The sequence below is a fragment of the Biomphalaria glabrata genome, chromosome 17, assembly GCF_947242115.1.
Source record: "Biomphalaria glabrata chromosome 17, xgBioGlab47.1, whole genome shotgun sequence".
Lineage (NCBI taxonomy): Eukaryota > Metazoa > Mollusca > Gastropoda > Planorbidae > Biomphalaria > Biomphalaria glabrata.
This window is the reverse complement of record NC_074727.1, coordinates 22739647-22766806: the sequence shown is the minus strand read 5'-3', so window position 1 is coordinate 22766806 and position 27160 is coordinate 22739647. Positions and strand designations below refer to the sequence as shown.

The window sequence follows — 27160 nt, the reverse complement described above, 5'->3', positions numbered from 1 at the left end:
CCCGAAGCCGATAAATTCATATCTATTACAAACGAAAAGAGCGATAGCTTTGTTAAATGAATGGGATTATAAAGTGAACAATTAAACGAAATAACTTTTAGTACGCGATTCATGAATGAATATAGATCTAGGCCTATCTCAACTCGGCTTCGCAGCTTTCGTAAATGAATGTAGCTTTAAAAACCAAATTTGAATGTTTATTTGATCAAAATATGAAATGAATGGACTTCAATTAATATGTTTATGTGTTAAAGTATAAAACTATCTGTGCGAAGAGAAGTTTTATCATCTTAGAGTTGAATTAGAGTTTTAGATCTAGGGATGGGATTATAAAGTAAACAATTAAACGAATTAATATTTAGTACGCGATTCATTACGGAATTGTCTAATGAAAGAATGTTCGTCAGGAAATCTGTAATCACAGATATAAGGAACTAATTAATGTAAAAAATGCTTTTGAAACACAAAATTGAAGGTTAATTTTATTATATAATGAAATCAATGGATCTTCTTTTGTCTTTTCATGTGTCAAAGTAAAAATTTATATGCGCAAAGTGTATTTCTTAAAATTAGATCTAGGTCTAAATCCTTTCTATCTTTTCTCATGTCAACATTGTAGACATGGCCTAGATCCATAAAATACTATAGCTGTAATAGAGTCGGACAACTATATTTTTTTTTTAGGGTCTTAAGTTTGTTTTAGGGCTACAATACATACACTACGGTCTAAGTTGGTACCCAAGGAACATTCCTGCCTAGTTTTATCAAGATTGGTCAAGCGGTTTGGTGTCTATAAGTAACATACATCCATACATACACCACACATTCTACTTTATAATATAGATAAATGTTTCTAAGCATTTAGAGATAAAAAATGTTTACTATTACAACTTTTTATGCAGAATTCAAGTATGTCAATAACTCAATTTGAAAAACCATTGGAGTTTCCCTTTAAGATAGAGATTCAATAAGATTAAATCAAGATTGATAGATCTAATCTAAATCTCTAGTCTCTAAGTATATCTAGAATCTAGATCTATTTTTCAATCTTATCTATCAGATCTAAATCAGTATTGTAACTAATTACTAATTTTACTAATCACTAATCTAGAAGTAGATTTAATCTACTAAATTATTAATAAATTAGTTTAGTAAGTAGATCTACCTGAATACTAGATCTAGTCTAAACTAGAGTTAGCAGTTACTCTCAGAGTTAGTTATTTAGAGTAGTATAAGAGACAATAGAGTTAAGAGTAGAATCTACTTTTTCTTGAAGTCTAGCCAGCCTAGGTCTAGATTTTAGAATCTAGAGACTAGATAAAAGTAGATTTATTATTCGAGAGTAGAGTCTAGCTAATAAATATTGCTAAATAACTATATTTAAAACTCATTTTAAAGAATGCATTGCATCTTGACTAGATCTAGATCTAAATTACTATTAATAACTATTAGACAGAAGATCCAATTAACTGGTTCTAGATTTGATAAGATCTACTGACTACTCTGTCAGCCAATAAATATTTATAGATCTATTAGATCTTTTATTTGAAATAGAACTAACTTTTAATGTAGGTGCAACAAAGTTTGATTTATACTAATATAGTATCAGTGTGCATATTATATAAAAAAAAATGAACTGTTCAAACATATATGTAGATTATAGATTTTTTATTTATGTTGTGAAGATAAAAGGCATTATGCTTGCAGGCTTTTTGGGGTTGTGACCCACCTTTGCAGGCAAAATGGGGCTCCGTTGCTTGCATCCATATCTCTATAGATCTGTACTAGTGTACTAAACTGTACTTACCATTATAGTGATGTGACTGAAAAAAAAATTCTTTTTAAAAATAAAATAGAAATTTGCATTAATTTGCACTTGTTTCTTATATAAATGCAAATTTTTTTGTTTGTTTCAGGTTTGATTCTAATGTTGAAAGACAAGTCTACAAGTCTTGAGGATAAAATAAAACTTGCAAAGTTTGCATGGGTATCTGAAGATGTTTGTATACCAAATAAACACCAAAATATTCTGGATTTTATTTGTGGACTTCTGATTAACAAAAAAAAGTAAGTGCAGTTTTGAAAAACAAAATATCTTGTCAGTTGAAGTTTAACAAACTTTATGATTAATGTATTTTATATTTTAATCTTATGTATTTATATTTACTTAAAAGCCCTCACTCACTAATTCTCCCACTTGCCGTAGATGAAAAAATACCAAAATTTAATCTGTTATCACTTACTTTTGTTCTACGTGAAGTAAAATATTTTCATTATCCAAACCGCAACAGGTAAATATATTTTGACCCTACATGTTTTCTTTTAGGCCGACATATTGAAAAGTACAAGAATATACTTCCATTTTTGAGCACTGGCATTATAAAGCAGGCCATGCCAATTAGATGTAACAGATAGTAAACTAAATAGTTTTTTAAGGGGTGTGGCAAAAATGGTGGGAAAGAGACAAGTGATATAGAATTTTCATGCCAGAAGTGACTGTGTTTGGGAGGGCATTTATACTGTTATATTGTTATAAGTAAGAATATAATAAAAAGGGGTCCATGGTAAAAATATATCGCCTGGGAAGAAATCAACGGCGCAGCTGGTGGGTAATGCTATAATATAAACTATAAACTAAACTTATTTGATTACCTACTCTAAAAAGTAAAGTTCCCCTTTCAGACCTTGTGATCTATCAGGCAGAGGATGTAAAGGTAGTCTGTTTCTGTGGCTCAGGTGTTTACTAGGGTGTCATGTGGCCAGCACAACAACCAACTGCCTTTACTTTTTCCCAATTAATGCCAGGAACCCATTAGATCTGGGGTGGATTCAGAGGTGCTCAAAGATCCCGAAATTGAAAATCCCACTCTTCACTAGGATTTGTATTCGGGACCCCCTGTTCAGTAGGCAAGCGCTTTACTGCTCAGCCACCATGCCTCCATTAACTACTGTAGTGATAGACAAATGTTTTGCTGTAAGTGCAACAAAAACAAAACATGTTCCAAAAGGTCTATGGAGCAGGTGAAATAGAGAAACCCTTTTCCATGATTGTAGACATGCATTTAGAGATAATGAGTACATAGTGTAGACATAGACCAAGAGATTAGTAAATGTTTTGTAGCCACCACCTACGATGGGTATACGAATATTCTATAATTGTCTGTCAATATTGTAATAGACCTGACCAAGATTTGAACAAAATATTTACTGTTTGATAGTGAAGTACTCTATTAGTGTTCTGATATACATATTTAATATTGTTTTTTTTTTTGGATTTGAATTATCTTCAGGCATAACTTACAGGATAAAGAAGTGAATCTGGTTTGGAGAACTTTAGATTTGTTTTTTCATGCTTTAGGATCTACAGCCATTGCTAAACCTTCAGTTTTACAGGCTAGTATATAATATATTTCATTGTCTTGTCAATTCAGTGCACCAGATCTGTAAGATTATGACAATTCCATTGTCTTCAAACATCACCTCTGTGAGGGAGAGTGAAGGTGACTGAACATTGTGCTAGTCACATAGAACAATGTGGTGGACAGTTGGACATAAATGTCTTGACCTTTACTTTACCCTGACCCGTGAGAGTCTGAAATTAGTGGTGGGTTTATGTATGTGGTGTGTTTTAGTCTCATAAGTTTAATTAAATCTTTGTTATAATACTTACAATTTTGTTTTTATATATTTAATTAATATTATATAATATTATTAAAAGTCAAATTTTAAACTTCATCATATGTTTGAAATCCAACTGCAATTAGATAAATTTATTGTAATAACTTAAGTGAGGCAACTCAATGAGACATAGACGTTTATTTACACGACATCACAGGTACACAAAACAACATCTATCTTAGGCACAATCTCTCCATATTGGCTCTCTACTTGGGCGGAAGTCATTCCCTTTCTAATGTTGACATCCTTTTAGGTCTAGTCTATCACAGTGCGCACCTTCTAGCATTAGCCTGGATGTCGGTGCGCATTGCAATTGCAGAGTTATAACATTTTTTTTTTTTAAATAATTTTTCCAGTGTAGTTTTTTTGTTCCATAACTATTATTGATAATTTTTTACAACATGTTCATTCAGGCTATTCTTGAAAGTCTCTCTACCACAAGTAGCCAGACTTGTAACATTGATAATGTTGCTTGCATTCTGAGATGTCTTAAACAGTTTCTAATGTTGCAGCCCATGTCTTACTCTCATTTTGAAGCATCAGTAAGTTATTTCCCTTTTTTTAATGATAAATAGTAAAAGGAAATAGTCCCATAATGTGTCTCCAAGAGAAATTTTACTATAAGTTTTATATACTATAATTTTACTATAAAAACTATGACTTTGTAACAAACATATGATTTTCCTCAGGTTTCCCTTGTAAGTGTGCTATGCCAACTGTTAAAAGATACAAAAATAAGCACCCTTCACTCAGATCTTCGGGAACTATTGGACTGTTCTGTTACCCTCCTGGTTAAAAGCTACAGGTCTCATATAAATAAAGCGCAGGTAAATGCACCTCAATCATTTCTTTCTTCAAAGCCTTAGATTAAATTTGATTAAGTGTTTGGATTTTTTTTTTTTTTGTTCCACAAAATGTGTTTTGCTGAATGCAGATTTGATAGAAAGTACAATGTAAGTTCTCTCAATAATGGAATCTTTTCTTTGTTATTTTAGGCTTTGTTTACTTTAACAGAGAAGATGCTCAAGCCATCACTAGAACTGCTCAGTGCTCAGCCTTGCCCAGTTTTGATGGATTTCTTACTTAGTTGTCTGTTGTCTGAGTAAGTCTAAAACAATGACACTTCTGTAGCTTAATCCTAGGGATGAAATGGCTGGGAGGTTAAGAGTTTAGCTTTTTATCTATAGGCTTAGATCTGTTTTAAATCTTCTGAAGTCACTCAGCTAAAAATGGGTATATAGCCTCTTAGGGTGTAGGTTCAAGCAGTAGATTGTGTCAGTGACAAAAAATCCTTAAAAATGGCTACAAAAACTGGTTAACCTAATTTCTCTTGTCTTATAAACCTTATGGTCTCAAAAGGAAACAAAACATTTACCCTTTTATCTTTCTACTCTTATCCTAGAAGTGTCCCAGGTATAAAATACAAATTATCAGTGGCGTAATGTATTGTGAGAAATTCTGATTGGATTGCTGCTTTTAATCAGTCATTATCAGTTTTATGTTTGTTTATTGGTGTTTTTCTCTTTCTTCTGGAGTATTTGAATGCATTCTATTACTTGGAATGTTTTAATAAACATATGACTATGTCGTAATATCATACATACTAACAATAATTTTTATTCACAATGTCTAATATGTAATATCATATGTTCGTGTCTGTCAGGGATCACCATGAGCACTATGTGATGCACCTAATGTCTGAAGCTGAACCTGGAACTCAGGGAAAAAAATCTGCACCAAAATCTATTGTGAATGTCTTCAATTTGATATCAGATCATTGCATTAAGGTTAGTACGGTATTAGTATGTTGTATGGTCATGCACTTGAATGTCGTTCTGTTGTCTTGGTTGTCCTGGGTTAATACCCAGCCTGCTGCCATCCCCCGTAGATTATATTCAACTCTGAAAGAACATCTGAAACATATGACATGAAAAACATTTTGTTTTGTACAGCATATACTTAACATATTTTTGTTACCTTGTAAATAGTTTTTAAAAAATAATTAATCATAGCTTAATATTATATAACAGCTAAAAAGGATAATTAATCATTACTTCCATCCTTTTATCTTTTTTTTTATTAACTTTTCAGGTTGACTGCTCTACTTCAATTGCATTCCTCCCTCAATTCCTAAAGACATTTGCACAGAGTAAATTGTGAGTTTATCTTTTAAACCTTGTTTTAATTTTTTATTTCTTTTGCAGGCTTAATAAATAACAAAACCCTTGTAGACTCTATTCTGCATGTGGAGGACTGATGTTTGGATTGTAAAACCAGACCTGCCTACCGTTACGCAAAATGCGTATTCGTTACGCAAAATCTCCAAAAAATGACAGTCAGTACGCAAATACGCATTTAACCCGCCACGTTACGCATTTCGTATCCTTTTTTCCCCCTCTCTTGACTAGCTTACGAGCGGTCACGAAGGTCACGCTAAGCCGCCCTGTGGGGGGGGGGGGGCAGAAAAGGTGGGGCAGCACATTGTGTCCAGATCTATACGTTGATTGGTTCTTAAAAGCAATTAGATTTAGTCTAGAAATGAAGAACGCGAGAGTGAGGGAGTGGCAGGTTGGTACTGTCAGTTAGCTGATACACCAACGTGACTTTTTTTTTTTTTTTTTTTTTGTAAGTTCATTAGTAGAAATTAATGATGTTGAATCCCTGATTCCCGTATTCATTTGTATAGAAAAAAATATCGAAGTGCTATTGATTCAAAACACATTGAGTGACATTGTAGATATCTAGTCTAGATCTAGAATCTAGATAACTTGTTATACAGGAATAGATCTAGCTAGTCATTACGTTGTATCATGATTCTCTACATTACTCTACAATCTAGATCCAATTTAGTTGTAAAAATGTAAAATGTTTTACATGTTTCGGATGTTCCTTCAGAGTTGAAGATAATTACTTCCTAGTCCAAACCTCCCGCAGGACGACGGGGGATGGGAGCGGGCAGGGTTTGTACCCTGGACCATCGATAAATCTGAACGACAGTCCAGCGCGCAAACCGCGCGACCAGTTGCACTATGATTTAGATTGACTAGATCTAGATCGATAACATCTACTATCATCTAGTCCAGATCTAGACTAGACATTCTTAGTCTTAGTATAGAATAGATCAAGGATGAAGGTAGGCCTACGAAAGTTTGGAGTAGACCTACGATTGTAGTGGATCCACGGCATCTGTAACACTCTTGAGCCCAGATCTAGAGTAAATTATATTCATTTTATAGACATCACATAGATCCAGATCTAGTCTAGATATCATCTCTATTGTCGTATTGATCTAGATTTAGATTGTAGATCTAATCATGACATCTAGATCTAATATTATATATATATATATATATATATATATATATATGACAAAATAGTGGATCGCGTAAGTGTTATGCATTCTGGTGCCAAAATACGCATTTTGACCATCAGCGTTACGCATTTGGACTTTTTTTGGTAGGCAAGTCTGTAAAACAAAAAAATTAACTGTGATACGGTTGATGGGAAATGGGAATTTTTTTCTGGACAGACCTAAAGAAAGACATTAAATGATGCATTAAAAGATTAAAAATGTGCACCTAATGAAAAGTTTCAGATTTGATGATTACTGAGGTAAATATATTCTAGAAAAGAATGAAGATAAGACCTTCAGGATGAAGCATTTAGAAATGATTTAAAATATCACTTTCCTTTTGCGTAGAAGGGGACAATGACAGACTATACTATATGTTTGGTGTAATGCACAAATTGTAAGACAAATTTCCATACAGACAATAAAGATTATTATTATTATTATTATTATTTCTTATCAACATCTCTTAATTCCAAATTTTATATTATTGGACCTCACAGCCATATATTTTTACTTTAGAAAGTTGCAGATGTGCATTCTATCACTCTACATACAGCAAGACCACCTTCATTTTTGTGACATCTGATGCCAGATTAATTTTTTTTTTGTATCAATACAGGACATCACCCAAGCAGTGCTTTCTTATGCTGAAATATTTTGTCAGTCTCATTGCTTCCTCACGAGGAAGTTGCCCCATCAACCACCAATGGGTTTTGCATTTGGTCCAGTGTATTCAGGCCTGTCAAGACACTGACATATTCAGTGCCAACAGTGAAACCAATGACATCTTGAAATGGTTTTTCCAGTTAACTGAACTGGTTTTGGAACAACCCAGGTAAGAGCCAAATAGACAATAATGTGGAAAAATTGGAATTTGAACATCTAAAACTTTAAAAAGTTATTATATAGATTATACTTATAATTTTTTTTTATTTAAGTATATTCAAATATTTCAATAAATTAATGTAAGCATTTGCTAACTCTTTCTACAATGACATTATATGTGTCGATGTAATAGTGATAGCAAGGCATTTTTAAAATGCAAATTATACTTCAATAATATGCTTTGCATTTTATTGTGCTTTTTTTTTTTTTTTTCATAATCAATTGCGAAAAAAAAAAAGTTATTTTTTTTTCAATTCCTTTCAGCTGAATTCGGTTCTTTTACTGTTACCAGTATATTGACATACTGGTTTTAAATTTCCTTATCAGGCGTGATCCTAATTTTTTAAAAATTACTTTTGTATAGCATGTCTTTCATGCTTACTTTTTGCTCAGCATGTTATGGTCCAATCTCTTTTGTATCTGTGTGTGAAAAGGGGGGGGGGGTATATGAACAAGGGTTCCCATGTTGCCTTTAGACTCTCTGCCAACACAACTCGTATTGCACAAACAGAAGTAAGAAATATTGTTATGTGAATATTTTTCTTGATCACCAGACTGTCTCCGTGGTTCCAATACATGAGGTGCTTGTTAGCCATGAATCATCTTGTGGTGGAAAAATATTGGAAGATTGTTTTCAACAAATGTTTCAGTCTAGAGGTAAATATGGGTTTGACATTTGTTGTGGATAACAATTTTTTTTTTTAGAATATATAGGGATTTACCATTAATATATGGATAAGCAAGATAAAAACAGTATAAATGCAGTAGTTAAATAAAGACAATAATAATAATAATAGTAATCTTTATTATCCGTATGGAAATTTGTCTTACAATTTGTGCATTACACCAAACAAAAAACATTATAACTATAAGAAACCAAAGTGTACATTCACACCAGACTCACTCATAATTTACATGTGACAAAGTTTATACCAGATTGTTCTTATTTAATTTGATTTGATTTGATTTCCAGGGGAACAAAAGAGTGTTTGTGTCTGTTTGTATTTGCTGTCGGTGTCTTGTATCTCTTTTGTGATGGTAAAATCACAAAATCCTGACACAAAGGGTGATAAATCCTGACACAAAGGGTGATTCTTTATTTCGAGGATCTTGTTAGCTTTTTTATAGATGTTTGTCTCAAACAACTGCCCAAACATGTTACAAGGCTGGTAAATACACTTGTTTCTGTGACCTAGATGTCAAAAAGTCCTTTCTATTTTTACTTTCTTTTGGTTGACAATATTTATTAGCAAAGGACTCCAGGATAGGTCCATGGTTAAAGAAGAGTGAGAATTAGTGTAATCATGTTGTGAACCCAAAACAATAAGCTTTGCAGTCTCTCCCTTACTACAATATATAATATATATTAACTTGTTTTGTTTTGTTTTGTTTTTATTTGAAAGAAGAAGCTTCTTGTTTTTACATTTACCAGCTTTCAGATGAAAGTCTTGATGACCTGGATATGTTCTTATCTGATCTTGTTGAAAAGTACATGAAGCTGCGCCGAACAAGTGACCTATTTTCTGCTTTACTGTCTTGTATCAATAATTTGGAGAATGTTTCCATCACTTTGAAAAAAATGAAGAATTTTTACAAAAGGTATTTTTATTTCTGCTATATTTTATTCTATTACCTAGTAGGACTGTACTTTTTTTCCCTTTTGTATGTACAATGGTAATTTGTCACTATGTCACCTTGTTTTGGGGGTAGCCACTCTAGTGCAATCTAAGATAACATTATCTGCTTCAACAAATATTTAGTTTGAAAAGGAACTTTTTTTTTTCCCAATTGTTTCCAGTTTGTGCCAAATGTTTACTGAAGTACCACCTGCAACCTTGCTAGAGATTTGGGAAAAAATACAGCTATTGACAGAGCATATAGTTCAAGACTCCAGCAATGGTAAGTATACATACTATAAATAAATAAAAAAAAGATTTGAATTGGACAAATTTTTAATTTTTTTTTTGTTATGTAAAAAAGTTTTTAAAAAGCATATTAAATGCAATCATTATATTCTTCTTTCCTTTATTTTGAGGATTAAAAAAGGGACTTTTAGCATTTTTCTATTTTTAAAACTATTGTTCTATAATCTATTGTAGAGCTGACCCCTGGTGTACTGTGGACTCTGGCCATCTACAGCTGCCTCCTGGAAAATGGCAGAGCTTTTGAGCCAAGGATTGGGGATGTCCTGCATCGTAGAGTCTGTGAGTTGGTGAAAAGTTTGGAGACGGACGTCCTAAAACATCTCATTAAAAAGAAGGTTAATGAAACACAAACACAAACAAGCATAGAAGAATTTGATTTGAATTTTTGAATTTAAGTTTTACTTTAATACTTAGCTTATTTACAAATGCACTACATATAGTCTTATATTAGTCTCATTAGTTAGTTCTAATCATAATGTAATCATCTTCTTTTTTAAAGTAATATCTTTATAATATAAGATAACTCTACCTAAAAAGTTTATGTCTGACTGCACACCAAAAGGTCTACATTAAACCTATTCCCTGTCATTCAGATTTTCATTTCATAAAAGTGATTCAATAACATAACATAACACAAACTCACTGCTTTCCTGCCTTTCTGTTGGCTGATCAGATAAGCTGCAGGTTTATCTCAATGTGTTTCTCTGTATCTTACAGGCTGTACTCAAACTCACTGCAGTGACAGAGCTACTTCGAGCTTGGACTTCTGTTCGAATTCTTTTGTTTCCCAGATGGAGAGAAAATGAACACAGCATTTTTGAGTCTGAAGAGATGAAAGTATTATTTAAACAAATTTCTCAAGTTAGTACATTTTATTCTATGTTGCGCAAATTATTTCTAAGAAATAAAAAAGAAGTGTCCCCCATCGGAGTCAGATCCGCTTATTCACAAGGAATATTCAAGACGATATTTAATTTTGATTGTCAAAATTGTAGCTTTGAGTAGATAAAATAAGCACAAATATAAAGTATTTAATGTCTTCAGATTACTTATTAATTTACTTGTATAGCACATCTGTTATGCTAATTGAGCTCTCATCCAATCTCTTTTGTGGACATGTGAGTGTAGGGGATATCTGGTTAGAAGTTATCTGTGTCGTATCATCAGGATTTCAACTCTGGCCTCATTAAGTTTGAATCTCTGTGAAGACTGGGATTTTTATTTTGGGATTTTTAGGACACCCATGAGTTCAACCAATTCTAATGGGTTCTTGACATTAGTTGGGGAATGTAAAGGCAGTAGGTCATTGTGCTGGCCACATGACACACTTATTAACCAACAGCCATAGAACAGTCAGTCATACCTTTTCATCATCTGCCTTATAGATCACGTGGTCTGAAAAAAGTATTTTAGTTTTTTTACTTTATCATAATAGTGGCCTTGCATTTTTCCCACGAATGAAGAATGAAACATGTCTGTATTTTATATTAAATATATTATCAATTATTTTGTTCTCATCAGGCACTGGAACCCACCATCCAGGTGCACTTATCTATACAAAGATTGACTTTGGGTGACAGTAAAAGTGCTGCAGACCTAATGTCCAAACAAATTGATCCAGCAGATGTTGTGATGAGACTGTTAGACTTACCACAACTCACGAAACAGATTGTGCTTGAACCATGGGACTTGAATGTATGTTGTGACATTTTTAAACTGAAGTGTATTAAGATTATTTTAATTTCATTTTACTTTAGTGCTAATTTTTAAAAACTGTGTAAACAAAATGCATTTGTTTATTTTAATTTACAGTCTGGGACAGTAACCCCCAAACAGATACCTGTGGTTCAGTTTTACAAATTTGCTCAGCAGTTGTTTCCCTTGATTTGTAACATTCTGCCTGACACAGCCTTGGAGAGATGTAGTCAGTTGATTGTTGAAGTTCTCTCTGCTGCTGAGGAAGTCAGCCTGTGAGTGCAAGCATTTTTAAGCTTTCGAAATTAAAAATAATATCTTCTTTAGTACGTTTTTTTTATATTTTTTTCTATGTTATTGACTGAGTTGATGATTTCATAATTTTTACCGTAAGTTTTAATTAAATTTGTATAAACACATAACTCAACATCTATTTACTTTGGATTATATTATTTTGTGTGCTATAATATTCTTATGCTATTCATCATAGATCTAATTCAGAATTTCGTCTTAGTCATTAGTTGTTGGCTCTTCATGCTCAATGGTCATCTAAGTTTCTGTGGGATTTGCAAGGACAAAGTCATAATGTTACCTAACTGTTCACTAAGGGTCACATCAATATTTTCACAATTTTATCATTTCTTTTGATCAGATTAATAATATATTTTCTGACTGTTCCCTTTCAATTTGCTACAGATCATTTTGATATTTTCCAACTGTTTCATATTTACTCATTTCAGATTATGTTGATATTTTCCAAGTTCCCTTATCAGTGTACAAAAGATTATAGAAATATTTTCTATTTCTTAACAATTCACTACAGATCAGAAAAATATTGTTTGTTTACCTGTCATTTCACTATTAATGATATTGGTAATTTCAAAATGCTCCCTTTGCTATGAGTTTGTATAATTCTTTACAGCCCCATGGAACAAGACAGCACAACTTTACTCCAAGAGGTTCAAAAGTTTTTAAGTCGTCCAATCACAAGAGAGATTGCTAAACTTCAACAGTGCATTGTTTTCTCAGTTTGGAAAAAGATTTTTGTTACTTGTCACACCAACAGCAAGCACAGGTTATACCTTAAATATTTTAGATTTTAAAAAACAATTCCAATGCATTTGATGTATTAAATATGCTAGTTTTCATAATTTTGTAAGATTTTTAAAGGAATAAAAAAAAAATATTTGATTCCTAAGGTTTCTCTTTCTGTCATGAGAAAGATTAATTAAGACTACTTCAGTCTCACTATTGTGGTTGAACTGACCTACTTTTGAGTAAATCTTCACAACAATTCTTGCTGGCTAATGTTGTCCAGTTGTCTGGATTGATAATAAAGCAGTTTTTCTTTATTCTCCGAATCAGTTCTGGCCTCTTAGCTTTGCACATCTTCTCTGTCCTGGGTAACCTCCTTCCAGTTATTCTCAGTAATTATAGGTCCTGTTTGCAAACATCTCTGCGGCTAAGTTTAGTAGCTGAATGCCTTCTATTATTCATCTATAATTCTATATACTATTTCCAAGCCAGATTAGTATATGCTATGTCAGTTCTTAAAATACTAGCCTGCACCAAAATATCTTTTGCTTTGAACTTGTTGTTTCCAAGAGACACACATACTTTGTCACAGACAGCTTTGACTCTTGATGAAATAATGTACTCTCTCTGTCATTGTGTAAGGTGATCACCACACAATGATTGTAAACTAGTATTTTGGTTGCCTTAGTCAGTCAGTAAAGCATTTTCCCAGACTTAAACTTAAGTATGCTAGTCTAGTTTTATCTGTTAATTAAAGCTAGCTCACCGTTCAGACCTTGTGGTCTATAGAGCAGATGATGTAAAGGTCATCTGTTTCTGTGGCCTACGGTTAACAAGGGTGTCATGTAGCCAGCACAACGACCTCCGCCTTTACTTTTCCCCAACTAATGGCAGGTACCCATTAGAGCTGGGTGGACTCTGTGCGCCTAAAGATCCTGAAATTAAAAGTGAAGCGCTTTACCGCTCAGCCGCCGCATCTCCTGAACATTAATTAGCTTGTCTAAAAAGAATCCTAATTGTGACTATATTAAGTATCTTTATCATTATGATCAACCCATTACATGTCATTTGAATGGAAAGAGAATGTGTATTACTGTATACCATCTAAAATTAAAATAGCCACAGTTTTCAAAGTATTAATTTAATAGTTGTATCTTTGATTCAATTCTTTTTGGCAGTCCCAAGAAAAAAAGATTAAGATGTGATACAACAGAATTAGTTCAATACTTGACGGGAGACACAGATCACATGCCCACTGGGTAAGTATAGCTTGCAACTTAAGTGGCCTAATGTGTAACACAATTGTGTTCTTGCAGCTATTTACAGTACCAAACACTGTTGCACACCTGTGTATTTGTCTTAAGTAGGAGAGTGACACTCATGGTAGAACAAGTTATTAATATCTTTTTTATTTTTTTATTTTTACTGAGAATCTACAGTTTTCTGAAAAAAAAAAATGCTGCTATTTCATCAAAAAAATTAATTTGAACAAGCATATATTAAGATGTATAAAATTAGTTAATTAATTTGTTAGCAAAATTACATACAAAATATGAGTACTTTAACCCTCCCCCCTTCCTTTATTAAATTAAATATATTTAAGATTGCAGGAAGTTTCTTACAGCAATATTATCAAATCTGTGCAATAGTTTAAAAAGTATAAAAAGGCTTTACACGAGTGTAAAAAGGTCTATAAGGATGTGAAATATACATTTGAAAATAAGATGCCTCTTCTTCACTACAAACCTTATTACCCTAACTTGTACACATTGTCACTTTAATTTTTCAGTTGTCAAAAAAAATAATTTTTTTTTGAATAACTAAAAAAAATTTTTTTTGTTTATTGCTATTATTTTGTTATATTTAAAATTGTTATTGTATTGATGACATAGCTAATATTTATAATTGATTTTGTTTTTTAACAGTTTAACTGTTTCTGATTTGAGACAAGATATTGTAAGCAAGCCATATATCAAACTACTGATTACAGTAAGTCTCTTTAACATAGTTTAAAATGAAAAGTTTCTGATGTTAAAAAAACATTCATTAACTCTACCACTGGCTACACCTGTTAAGAATGTGCTAATTTAGCACTGAATTCCAGTACAGCACAGGGGTTACTGATATTGCTTGGTAGCACAACATTTAGCATATGCTTGATATTAGGATATGTAAGATAATAAGCTACTAGTCGACCGGCGGCATAGCATACGCCGCTATTTTGCAGGGTCGACCTTAAACCACTGCAACCTATGCGACCGCAGTGGGCCCCACACTTTCATAGGACCCGCGCTTAGTGTAAGTGTATAAATTATTAAATTAAACCATTTTATAACGATTTATCTGGAGCTCCTGGAAATCTCCTGAAATTACAAAATATACAAAAAAGTCCTGGAAATATCCAGAAATTTTTTAAAATCTTTAGAAAACTCAACAAATCTCCTGAAATATATAGACAAAAATTGTCATATTGGGGTGTTATTCAATATGGAAAACGCCTATCCTACACACGATAAAAAAAACCCAGCATTATGCAATACACGTAATTGTCAAATCTAGTGAAAGAAGCTTCTCGCGCCTCAAACTAATAAAGAATTACTTGAGATCAACAATTTTCGTAGATAGATTGAAACATTTGATAATTCTTGCTATTGAGCGTGATCTATGTAGGAAACATAATTCTTATGATATACTGTATAACTTCGCTACACACAAGGCTCGTGTAATAATTCTGTGAGTAGTAAAGAATGAATAAAATGAAAAGACGAATATACTTTCTATTATAAACTCTTAATTTTCACGTATTATCCAATTCCCTACCCAAACTGGGCCCGCAAAAATCCATTTCGCATTGGGCCCACAATGGTTAAGTCCGGCCCTGCTATTTAGTGATGGGTGAATACAGAGTAGATTACTTGTTATCTTTCCATGACTTCTTGGTCACAATGATTAAGTCTGGCACTGCTATTTAGTGACTGGTGAATACTACATGTTTCCCCTCCCCTCTTTTTTTTTCGCCTCTAAAATTACATGGGGTAACTCTAGTCCGTCCGACTTGCAGAATTAAAAGAGTGATCTTTCCATTACTTGGTGTCCAAACTCTTGAGCCATGAAGAGAATTATATATATAGATAGATTCTGAGTTGTAGAAATAATTATTTCTTGAATAATTTTAGTTATTTTTGTGAAACAGAAAAATGGATGGATGAATTATTATTAGGCTGTTGATCTAAAAGCTCAGTAGTTTTTAATAGTGATAGGATGAATGTTTCTAACTCCTTGAGATAACTGGGTTACAAGTGAATAAGCAATCTCAGCTTGGTTGTTGTAACAGCCTCACACACCCATAACCTTTAGACATTTTGTTTTTAATATTGACATTACAGTTTTGGTGTGAAATTTATAGTATGTTAAAGAATTGCTCTGTATTTTATTAATCATGCTTATAATGAGTACTTGCTTATATTGAAGCACATCTTAGCATTTAGAGTACTTACATCAAATTAGCCATAGCTATGAATTTCGATGACAACTTTCAAAAGTAGTGGTAAGCTTCTTTCCTTGACAGCTTTCAACTGTGGTGGTAGACTTCTCACCATCTTTTATAAACTTTAATAATAAAATGAGTTTTATGCATTTGGTTTTGATTTTTTAAAAACTTTTCTCACAATTTTTTAAATCAGACATTAGGTAGCTTGGACTTGGAATATTTACCTCACATAAACATTAAATATCAGTTGGGTCTCTTGTTGATGCTGGGAAGTTTACAACAGGATGATGTTTCTGACACAGGTATGATGGGATAGGCCTGCAAACACAAATCTTATGATGAAAAATAATTCTTTTTTTTTTATCTTGTAGAGTTTTCAGATATGACATAAACTTTTGTTACACTTGTTTTTATTGCATTGGTTGCAAAGTTTGCATCTAGAAAAAAAAAGTAGATTAATTACTAGGTGAAGTCTATATCATCTTACATGCTTACTTCTTCTCAATAATAAAAAAAAAAAAACCTTGAGAACACAAAGAAAAGTTTTACATGCTTAAAAACTTTCATTTTTGGGAAACAAATATACTACCTTATTTAAAAAATTAAACAATTAAATACATCTTCAGTGACTCTACAAAGGGCTTTAGGTCTTCTTATCACTTGATTCCATGTAGACCTATCTTCAGCCCGTGTAGAATTTTATCTTTAGCAGCTCCTTCCATTCAACATTCAGTCTGTAATCACAGCATCTATCCACTAAGGCAAGCTCTGCCATTTATTAAAGATACTTTTTGACTTTCTACTGGTTTAAGTCATCTTCAAAGTATTTGACTTTCATTATAGATAACTTAAGCATCATCTGATTCTTTTTTTTTTTTTACTTCTGAAACTGTTGTATGATCTACATATACATGATATTTGTATTCTCCCTTTAATATAAGTATTCATCTTTTACTAGCATACATTACCAATGGTCTTATAGTTTTAGTGGTGCAAACAAATCAGGTTAAATTAGATTATGTTGATCCAGTGAGAAAGGAATGACTTACTTATTGCTATGTTTTATTTGGGATATTTTTTTTATATTAGCTCTTTATTAATACTTAATTTAACTTAAAAAAATTAATAGATAAACTCCATATACTATTTCTTATTACAAGAAGCCAAGATCTGATTGCCAGAACCTAATAAATGGTGAGGAAACCCGAAAATGAATTACCAGAACCCATTGTTGAATTGCAAAAACAAGATCTATTGCATAACAAGTACCCTAATATCACATTAGATTGATAAGCCCGCTTTAACATTTCCCAATTTTTTGTCTAGATGATGTCCTTCAGTGTGTGAAGCAGTATCTTATCAAATCATTATCAGTGGCCAATCTTTCCAGTTTATTTAACTGCATCCAGTCTACAGATCTGCTCAGCTATGTTGTCCAGGTGTGCAGTCAGGTAGGAAGAACCACTAAATCTATTGGGGTCTTGCACAGAATAGTAGAAGTTTCTTTTCAGAAATTCTTTCTACTAATAGTTCACCTAAATGTGATTAAGGAACTTTCTTGAACTAGATATAAATATTTCCTTTTACTTAATGCTAGGCGCTTCCACGCTGTGTATTATGCAGATAAGTCAAACAGAGCCAACACTCACATAAAAAAATAAAAAAGCAGCCAACAATATAATTTAGTCAACGCTGATAGCAAATGTCAAACAAGAAGTTTAGTAATAACAAAGGGAACCGTTGAATGTCATCCAGCATAATCTCTACATTCATAAAACCTGCCTTTCTTTAAAGCCGTCAAAAGTAGTATTGTTTTACATTTCGCTATTCTTCCTAAAATCCTAGTCTTGTTTTTTTAATTACTCGCATCATTGTCTCTAAGTCAAAACTTTCCCTTTTTATGAAACAAATAACTTTTCCTACTAAATTCCTATCCCTGCCATGACACTTCCCCTGGACTTTTGATTTCATTACAAATTAAACTGACCTCTCTAATAATAATACTTGCTGTAGAACTGAGCTTGCTGTCTGCTTGATCCTTACCTTGTCTCAAAGAAAAAATTCAATTATTGAGTCATTTCTATGTTGAATTTGAATTTTATGAAGACAACAATGTAATAAGAAATAAAGGAACACTGAAGAGTAACCTAATACACATGAACTGACGAAAGAGACTTGGACAGTAGCACACTAAATCAATGTTGTGAACACATTCTCACGACGTTACACAAACATAAACAAATAGTAACTATTTCACCACAAGTACATTGATATTTCATTCTCAGATTTATTTTCAAAATACATTTTAATGAGTAGACTGTTATCATGTAATGTGACATATCCTCAAATATTTAGATGTAATAAAAATCATTATTATCAATTTTATTTTCATAGAAATAGTATCTTCCTTGATTTATTTTAATAGAATTTTGTTTCTGTTAGAATGTTGAGGACTCAGTTAACAATGAACTTGTCCTGACAGTTGTACATGGAGTCATGAATGATCATGAAGCTGTTCTCAAAATGCCACAATACACCAAACAGGTACAGTTATTTTCAGTTAATGGAATCAACAAGCTTGTTTAAGTCTTTATTTTTTTCAAAATTATTGAGCTATATATTAAAAAAATGATTTTCTAGTTTAACCAGCTGGTTGACTGGTTATAAAAACCTTATCAGTCTAATGGATATTAAGTAGATGATCATAGTTTCAAACCTTCATATATGTGTCATTAGTTTGTGCTTTCACTGTACCTTTGGCCCTAAATCTAACTCATTCTGCACTCTTTCGCTGTCCCTTTGGCCTTAAATCTAACTCATACTGCATTCTTTCACTGTCCCTTTGGCCCTAAATCTAACTCATACTGCACTCTTTCACTGTCCCTTTGGCCTTAAATCTAACTCATACTGCACTCTTTCGCTGTCCCTTTGGCCTTAAATCTAATTCATACTGCACTTTTTCACTGTCCCTTTGGCCTTAAATCTAACTCATACTGCACTCTTTCACTGTCCCTTTAGCCCTAAATCTAACTCATACTGTACTCTTAGGGCTCAAAGACAACCATTTTATTTATGTTTTTGTTAATCATGATGAACTAATTGTAATCACTATAAGGAAGGCAACTAAAGGAGGAATACAGTAAGAAATCGTATGTGTTTATTAACAGTTATGAAACAGACAGTAACTTCAGCCTTCAATACACAAGGAGTCATGTCCTTAGTTCCACCAGTCCTTTCTTGCCTAACCTTAATACTGACCAATGATTCCCTTCCCTGTGTTGCTCTAGGCCCCTATTCCAGTTCTCATACAGCACAAAGGATAGATCTTTAATTCTAGACAGCTCAGACTTCTATTTCTTTCTAATCACAGCAGGGGGAATGTAATCTCTGTCTCTCTCTCCACATTCATGTTTTGGCCCAATTCCAATAGAGTGCTGGTGCAGGGCAGATTTATAACAATGTTGACACATCATTTGCAGACCTTTTTTTGAAAGTTGAACCATTATCATAGACCTAACTGAATTATCGACTAACTTGTGTAGAACCTAGTTAACACACCCAACAATTGGACCAACCATAACAGTTTATGTTATGCCAAGTATTGCAGATAAAGAAGACTTAAACCAGGAATATTTAACCTGGGTATTTTAAACCAGAAATAGTGTTTTCTATGACTTTGCTAATGAGGTCCCACTTTATATAAATGAGTCATACCCTTAACAATTTTCTTGAAAGAAAAGCAAAATTTATTGTAGAAAAATATGCTCTTTTACATTTTATGGCTTTGCATTGTTGAATGTTTTTACTTTTTAAGTTTAATTAAAAAGACACCTGTTTTCAGATTGTTCAACACTTGGTACAAGGATCAACAGACTTTGTCATTTTAAGGATTCTAACAGACTTGGTTAAATTCTGTCAGAAGGTTTGTTTTATAAGACTATGGAAATTTAGCTATTGTTGAATACATTATTAGCTATTAGTGAAAACGTCTAGTTTGTTGACAACATCCAGCTTACAGCAGCTCAAAACATCTGTAGACTTGCAGCGTCAAGCAGAGCAGATTTTATTTTTTCATCCATGTCCAAAACTAAAAAATGTATCAGGTTATTTGGTCGTTGTGCTGACCACATGAATCCCTCATTAACCATGTCATGTAGAAACAGATGCCCCATAGATCTCAAGGGTGTACTTTACTACTTACGTACTTTACTGTTTATATAATTAGTATGGCCAGTTACCTTAACATTCTTGTCTGATTCAATCCTTATCTGAGCTCAAATGTCATTCTTCACTTTGATTCATAAGTGTAACTTCAGTCTGGCAGCAGAACATTATGCCCACTTGTTAATGACCCTTTAACCTATACCTTCTTGTAGATGAAAAACTCACCAAAACAAAATTATTTTTGATGGATGCTACTTTTAAAAGTAGACAATGACTTTACCAAGAAAATAATTCATTTCATTCCCTTTATCTTATTTATTTTACTTTTATCTCATTAGACTTTTTTTTTCCTTTTAAATTTCGGAATGCCTCACACTGTTCTATTTCATTGTCCCCAGTATGTGATAAAGTCTTTCCACATTGAAGCTGTCAGAGACTCTGCACTTGATATCTACTTCACTGTATCCAAGTTTTTAATTAAACACGGCTTAAGCTGGTTTTCTGAGTCTCATGCAGCTGTGAGACGTAAGAGTGATGGGCTCAAGGTTGGTGGAGACAAGCCAAAAAAAGGGAAAAAACGACCAGCCTCTGATTCTACCGGTGAAATGGACAAGCGGAAAGCCATCCTGGAGTGCATGGTGGAAGTGCTGAACTTATGGTCAGTTCATGTGGCAGACACTCAGTCAAACATTCATCTAGAGACAATGGTGAAGGAGATAGTAGATAATTTAATGAAAGATAAACAACAGGTAAATCTAATATATTCTTCTTTGTATTCTATCTTTTATGAAAGTTATACTAATTATATCTTCAGCAATTGACATTGTGTCTGTAAAATAAAAAAAAACTATTTAGTCATAGTGTTGAAAAATATTTTAAAATTCTTTCTCAATTTAAAATATTCATATTGCATTGGGCATTGTGTCAGTAAAATAAAACACTATTTAGTCATAGTGTTAAAAATGTTTTAAAATTCACTCTAAATATTCGTGGTGCATTATAGCAAACTATTATAGTGACTATTTTACTTTAGGAGCGTGGACATTTCTTTTTTTTTTATGGTAAAGAGCAGTACAGTATAATATTGGAATTGTCCATCAGGCGCTGAAGTTCTGTGCCAGGCATGTAACGTCTGAGGCCTGTCTGCACATGAATGATCTGTTTGTTCTCTATGGCAAAAGTATAATTTGGTAATCCTAACAAGGCCTAATGATCCCACTTCAGAAAGACTTTGACAACCAAGATCTTTTTTTGGTATGGCAGGGTGGAATAGTTGAGAAGAACAGCATACTAGTCTTCCATAGAACAAACTAAAAAAAAAAGAGAGACCACTGCTTAGCAGTAAAACACTAGCTAGAAGACAAACATAAGAGCATCTTATCTAGAACACAGTTTAACCTTTTGCTAATAATTTTTTTTTCTTGAAAGATTCAACAAACAGAAACTAGATTTCTTGGGTCGTGCTGTTTGTGTCAGCTCCACTGTAAACAAGAAGAGGCGGCTGAAACGTCTGCTGAGTTAAATTCCCAAAAACTTTGCTTTTTACCAGAGTTCAGGCTGGAAGAGATAATAGAGATCAGTTTGAGTAAGTGTGCAGAGCAAGTCACTTCCCTTTTCCTGCAGTTGAGGAGTACTAATTCTGCACATGATGATTTGAAGACCTCATCCTCTGATCACCATTTTTTTGGATGTGGGGATAGCAAATCTGGTCAAGTTTGGTCTCTAGAAAACATAGAGCAGTGGCCAGAATCATTGCTGGCAGAAGTAGACCTTTTGACTAGTGCTGTGGTGTGCTTGGAAGATAGTGCCTTTACCCGTCTAATGCAAAATTTATTGATGAGACTGGTAAGTAACCTTTTAGTTTACTATGAGATTGATAGTGTACTTTGAGATTTACTAATTAAGTTTTCCACAGCGCAAATTAGTGACTAACAGTGTACCTTTAAAAAGTAAGCTTTGCATTCTTAGAAAGAAAAAATAAACTTCAGAAACAGAGTATACATATAAAGTCCTATATACTCTCAGTGGCTTAGTATATACAGAGAAAGATTTCTTCACTATCATACGAAGAACATGTGGCAACCCCCTTCTATGATTCTAATGTGTACTAACTTTTTTTTTTCATTTTTTGATTTGAAACATCAAGTGAGTTGTTATTTATCATGAAGTTCATGAGCATTGCTTCATTATAGTTTCTTAATTCTTATTGAAAATTTTCTTTCTTTAGTTTACTATATCAGATTATATCACATCTGATTTGACAATCAAGTATTTTTTTCCTATGACAGGGCGGAATAGTTGAGAGGAACAGCATACCACTAACTAAAAATAGAGACCACTGCTCAGCAGTAAAAAACTGACTAGAAACAAACAACTCAGAAATACAAATGAATGTTTTGTTCCCATTTTGTTTTTCAGAAGTTTGATAAAAGGAATCAGTGTTCCCAGTTTTATGTCATCGTCTCTCTATGGAGGGGGCTGATTTCAAGTTCACTTTTATCATCATCTCTGGTCCAAATACTTTTCCAATATCTATATCAGGTAAATTTGTTTCTTTTACATAATAATTGTTTAATTATAATTGTAATTGCATGTCCTAACCTTCTTCCTTTCTGAAAAAGGGATATAAGCACTGAAGTATATGAATCTAATAGAATATACTACAATGATTCAGAATTTCCAAATTTGTCTCTTTTTTTTGTCTGTGATTGTTCTCTAGTTCCTCTCTGCATTTATTGGCTGTGTGACTTTGTTGAAGTCTCTCTATCCTGAAATGCCACTGCTCCAAAGATTTGTCCTGCATGGCTTGTCAGATCTTGTGGACTTAGGCAAAGTAAGTAAATTGTAATATCTATGAATTTGTTTTTTATAATCATCTCAGAATGATTTGACTGGAAAATATAATATTTAGCTGTAAAAAGAAAGTTGTTAATAAATTTTGTTAGTTAATAAATAAGGGGAATAGAATAGTATTTAAAATTGAGTAATTAAGTAAAAGATTGTTCAAGTTTACTCTTGAGTTTGATCTTGATTATAGATAGTGTAATGTGGAAAAAGAAATTTGATTGAATTAAATAGCCTACTGATCTGTGGGCCATTTTCACATTTAAATGTAATCTTAGATTTCAAACTTCATTTCAAACCGAATATCTTACAATTCTTTACAATTTCATAATTATGTAGCATTAGTATTCTTATGACAATATGATTCAGCTACTCTATATTATGTTAATAAGGTTCCATTAACAATTTAAAAAATACATTTTGCTAGTGATTTGAAAGCATTTTAGCTACATGGAAATATCACAATTAGAAGCCCAGTGAATCCTTGGCTCCCAATCTAAAGCTACTTATCATTTTAAGTCATGTAAGAAACATGAATTTGTATGGGTTCATTCAAATACATAGCTAGCTTTAATGTGTACTGGGGAAATAATACAAATGGTCATTTTTTGTTCCGGTCACATAAATTTAAGTTCAAGTGATTTGCTACATTACATATTACAGCAGCAAAGAACATTTACATTGAAGATTAAGAATTGAGCAGCAAATCTGTTTTAGTGACACAGTCTGCGTTAGTCAAATTGAGTTTTTGTTTTCCTTTCCCCACCTACCTGTTTTTATGCAACAGGATATTAGAATTTATTAAGATACAAAAAAAAAAGATATTTAAAGATATAGAAACATTTGTTAAAAGTGTTATTTTTTTGTGTTTTTCTAGTCACAGGTTAGCTCCAGAATAATTCTATTGTGTCTAGATGCTGGCGTGACATTTACCTTGACTTCCAGCCAGGATATCAGAGCTTTGTACAGACTGATCAACACTCTGCTAGTCCATCATACCAATACCTCCCTGACTTCTGTACCTGGCGTTGTCTCAGTTGCTAAAAATATCCTTTGGTTAGATTTCAAATGTGCACTTCTTTGTTTCCAGTTATTATTTTTAGATATTTAAATGACTAGAAATTCTGTAAGATATATTATCATCTCTCTCTTTTACTTCTTTTATCTGATTGTATTTTCTCTTGACTTTTTCATCAGTTTTTTTCCCCCTTATGTTATTTATTTGATAAGCTTTTATTACATTTCATTTTGAGCTGTAGTAACAAGTAGAACAGCAATCTCTAAATACATTGCCTTAACTGAAAGCACAGTTGGTTTGTTCATGCATCAAGTTAGGCAGCCAGCAAAACTTGTCGAGTGAGGCTGAAGTTAATGAAATTTTGTTGTGTGCAAAACTCATTTCCAGGTAAGATATTTAATTTATTAAAAAAAATATGTTAATATTATTTTTTTGCTGCTTAGTCTAGCAGTGGGTTAAACTATTGCCTGTGGAGATAAAGAGTATTGTATATCTGTTTAACTGATTTTATTTAATCACTGAATAATATTTTTAAAAATATTTTTGTTTTGGTTTCTCTAATTTGCATGCCAATTTCTTCTCTGCTAACATTGTTGTGAACATTTCCACCCAATATTTCATTTTGTAGCTGGGAAACAAGTAAAGGTCATCTTTTATATTTTATTTCAGATTTAAAAGTGCTCTCAAAACATTAGGATATAGGTGTTATGATTTAATTCAATAAAAATGTTTGGAATGTTATATGTTTGATGTCTGACTAGGTTGCTGATTTTTCTGTCATCACCATCTTGTAAAGTAGAGCTAAGTAAAGTTGCTTATATGATTGTGGCAGAATATGTTCTGGGCATCCAAGAAGAGAATTGTCACCCTCGTGTTAAGGTAGGAACAATTTGTTAAAAATACCAGTTATATTTTTTTACTTTTGCCTATTCATTTGAGAGAAATGGCACAAGTGTATGAATACTATCTTAATAAAGGTCCTGGATTCAATGTTTGATGGATTTACTCAGGTTTTGAACATTTTCTAACTTTCCAAACATGTTTTTGTAAAAGCTTAATGTCATAGGTCATTGTATTGACGCATAACACCCTCTTAAACTTTTGGCCTTTGAAATGGCTGAACTTTTTAGGGCTGGAAGGGAATGCCCATGTATATTTAAAATTAAAAATTAGGCCTATGTGACCAAAAGAATATTGAGAAATATAGAACTGATACTTAAAAGTTTGATAGTATTTAAAAGATGATAAAAAGTTGTTTTTTTTTAATTTGAAAATGTTTTAGTTTTAATGCATGTTCATTTATTTTCTTACATTTAAATACATTTAAAAGGAAAAAAATAGACTCTCCACTATTCACTTGTTGGTTTTAATATCACTTCCTTTTTTTTGTTTGTTTCAGAATGACTTAGTTAAAGGTATTTACAAAATCATGTCTATATGTGATAAATTCAGATTTGCTGCACTGACCGCCTCTTTGCCTCCAGGGGTTAAGGACACATTTAAAATGCTTCATCAGGACTTTAACAAATACCACCGTTACACTGGACAAGTGTGATAGGCTCTGAGCTTTTGCTTCTCAAACTTTTCATCATGGCATTTGTCAGTTTATCTGTAACTGCAATAAGGAAGACTACATGTATAATGTACCATAAAATTAGCAATTCTTTCCAATTTGAAGATGATCCTCTTTACACTTCACTGATGTGTCACAATGTGATGCAGTACTATTAACAATGGCTTGTTGATGTAATATAAAGTCTTATTAAAAGTATATTAAAATTTCTAGTTAACATTTTATTGCATGACTATAATTTTTTATCTTTATATAATAACTGAATTAGTTCCCATGTTGTACCCAAATGAAAAAAAAATGGTACGGCTTCACCAGTGCTCAATTAGAAGATATAGCTTTTGGGGCATGTTAACATAGCTGACAACCTTATATCAAAAGAACAAACAGGTTTTAGACAAGGTCGCAGCACAAGAGAAAAACTCCTTGCAAGGACCTTTATTTCAGGAAACAGTATCAGGAAAAAAAAAAGAAGAGGCAAATAGAGAAGGCGATGGGAAAACAACAAAAGGGAATGGACGGGCATGTAATTGAAAGAGACTCTAAACAAAGCTAAGGACAGTAGTAAGGAATGGGGAAAGGTGGTCGACTGATCATATATAGACTGTGTGGCGCCCCCAATGGTTCTCGAGACTTAAGGATAGGAGAATGTGAAGTTGAAGGTAGCAATTTGTGTTTGTGGTTTTGTTCTCGTTAATGAACCCAAGAAGATCATTGTGCCTTCGTTGACAAATTAACATTTGAAAGTGAAATACCAATACCATATCTATAGATATACTATATCCCCGTTGCTATGTTATGCGAACTTTACTATGTATACGATAATACGTATTTGAAGAAAAAGCAATGCAACTTGTTTTTTTAGTAAGATCTACATAAAGTGTTTCAGGAATAATTATCTTACAAAAATGGTTTATGGTCGAGCAACACTTCCCAATAGAAAATGGCGTGAAGCAGGGCTGTGTACTTGCTCCTACCCTATTCGCTATCTTCTTTGGCGTAATGCTGGGTCAAATGAGGCAGCGATTGCACGAAGGCATCTATATCCGGTTTCGTTCGGACGGCAATGTGTTCAATCTTCGGCGTCTACTATCCCATACAAAAACAAAGGAGATGGTCATAACGGAGCTTCTCTATGCCGATGATTGCGCCCTGCTAGCTCACAATGAACATGACCTCCAGAACGCGGTAAACGAATTTGCATACGCTGCCGCCTCTTTCGGTCTATTTATAAACCTTGGGAAAACAGAAGTCGCCCAATAAAACATACTCAGCCCCAAGGATCACCGTAAACGGACAGCCCTTTAATGTGGTAGACCACTTCAAATATCTAGGTAGTATAGTGTCAAATGACGCCTCACTTTCAAGGGAAGTTGATAACCGTCTAGCCATGGCCAGTAGCGCTTTTGGACGCCTTCAGGCGAGAGTTTGGAAGAACAAATCGCTCCGCCTGCCTACAAAAATCAATGTCTACCAGGCGGTGGTTCTCTTTACCCTTCTGTAT

The 27160-nt window shown here is 33.0% G+C and overlaps 1 protein-coding gene across 4 annotated transcripts; it reads left to right on the top strand.

Moving 5' to 3' along the window:
- On the top strand, window positions 1-25871 carry LOC106056304 (unhealthy ribosome biogenesis protein 2 homolog). Of its 4 annotated transcripts, none has more exons than XR_008775663.1 (31): window positions 1-650; window positions 1917-2067; window positions 3291-3393; window positions 4092-4220; window positions 4368-4505; window positions 4674-4780; window positions 5342-5465; window positions 5770-5834; window positions 7650-7865; window positions 8470-8572; window positions 9348-9514; window positions 9714-9814; window positions 10015-10175; window positions 10558-10701; window positions 11362-11535; window positions 11653-11810; window positions 12458-12610; window positions 13749-13829; window positions 14496-14559; window positions 16254-16362; window positions 17387-17511; window positions 18503-18604; window positions 19902-19982; window positions 20623-20973; window positions 21653-22069; window positions 22643-22765; window positions 22944-23057; window positions 23946-24115; window positions 24378-24473; window positions 24756-24965; window positions 25486-25517. XR_008775663.1 is itself a non-coding variant. In XM_056015704.1 (31 exons), the coding sequence occupies exons 2-31, from the start codon at window positions 1928-1930 to the stop codon at window positions 25639-25641; spliced, it is 4290 nt and encodes a 1429-aa protein (XP_055871679.1). In that variant the 5' UTR covers window positions 2-650; window positions 1917-1927; the 3' UTR covers window positions 25642-25871. The 4 variants fall into 4 exon arrangements, 3 of the variants coding, with proteins under 3 accessions (XP_055871679.1, XP_055871680.1, XP_055871681.1); XM_056015704.1 differs by having other exon boundaries at window positions 2-650; window positions 24848-24965; window positions 25486-25871; XM_056015705.1 differs by lacking the exon at window positions 1-650 and adding an exon at window positions 669-796 and having other exon boundaries at window positions 24848-24965; window positions 25486-25871.
- The last annotated feature ends 1289 nt before the right edge of the window (window positions 25872-27160 follow it).

Excerpts from the sequence above, each read along its gene's own strand:
- LOC106056304 (XM_056015704.1), top strand. The coding sequence starts at position 1,928 with ATGTTGAAAGACAAGTCTACAAGTCTTGAGGATAAAATAAAACTTGCA. Across the intron at positions 4,506-4,673 it reads CTCATATAAATAAAGCGCAG|GCTTTGTTTACTTTAACAGA; the intron begins GTAAATGCACCT and ends TTGTTATTTTAG. Across the intron at positions 16,363-17,386 it reads GGATGATGTTTCTGACACAG|ATGATGTCCTTCAGTGTGTG; the intron begins GTATGATGGGAT and ends TTTTTTGTCTAG.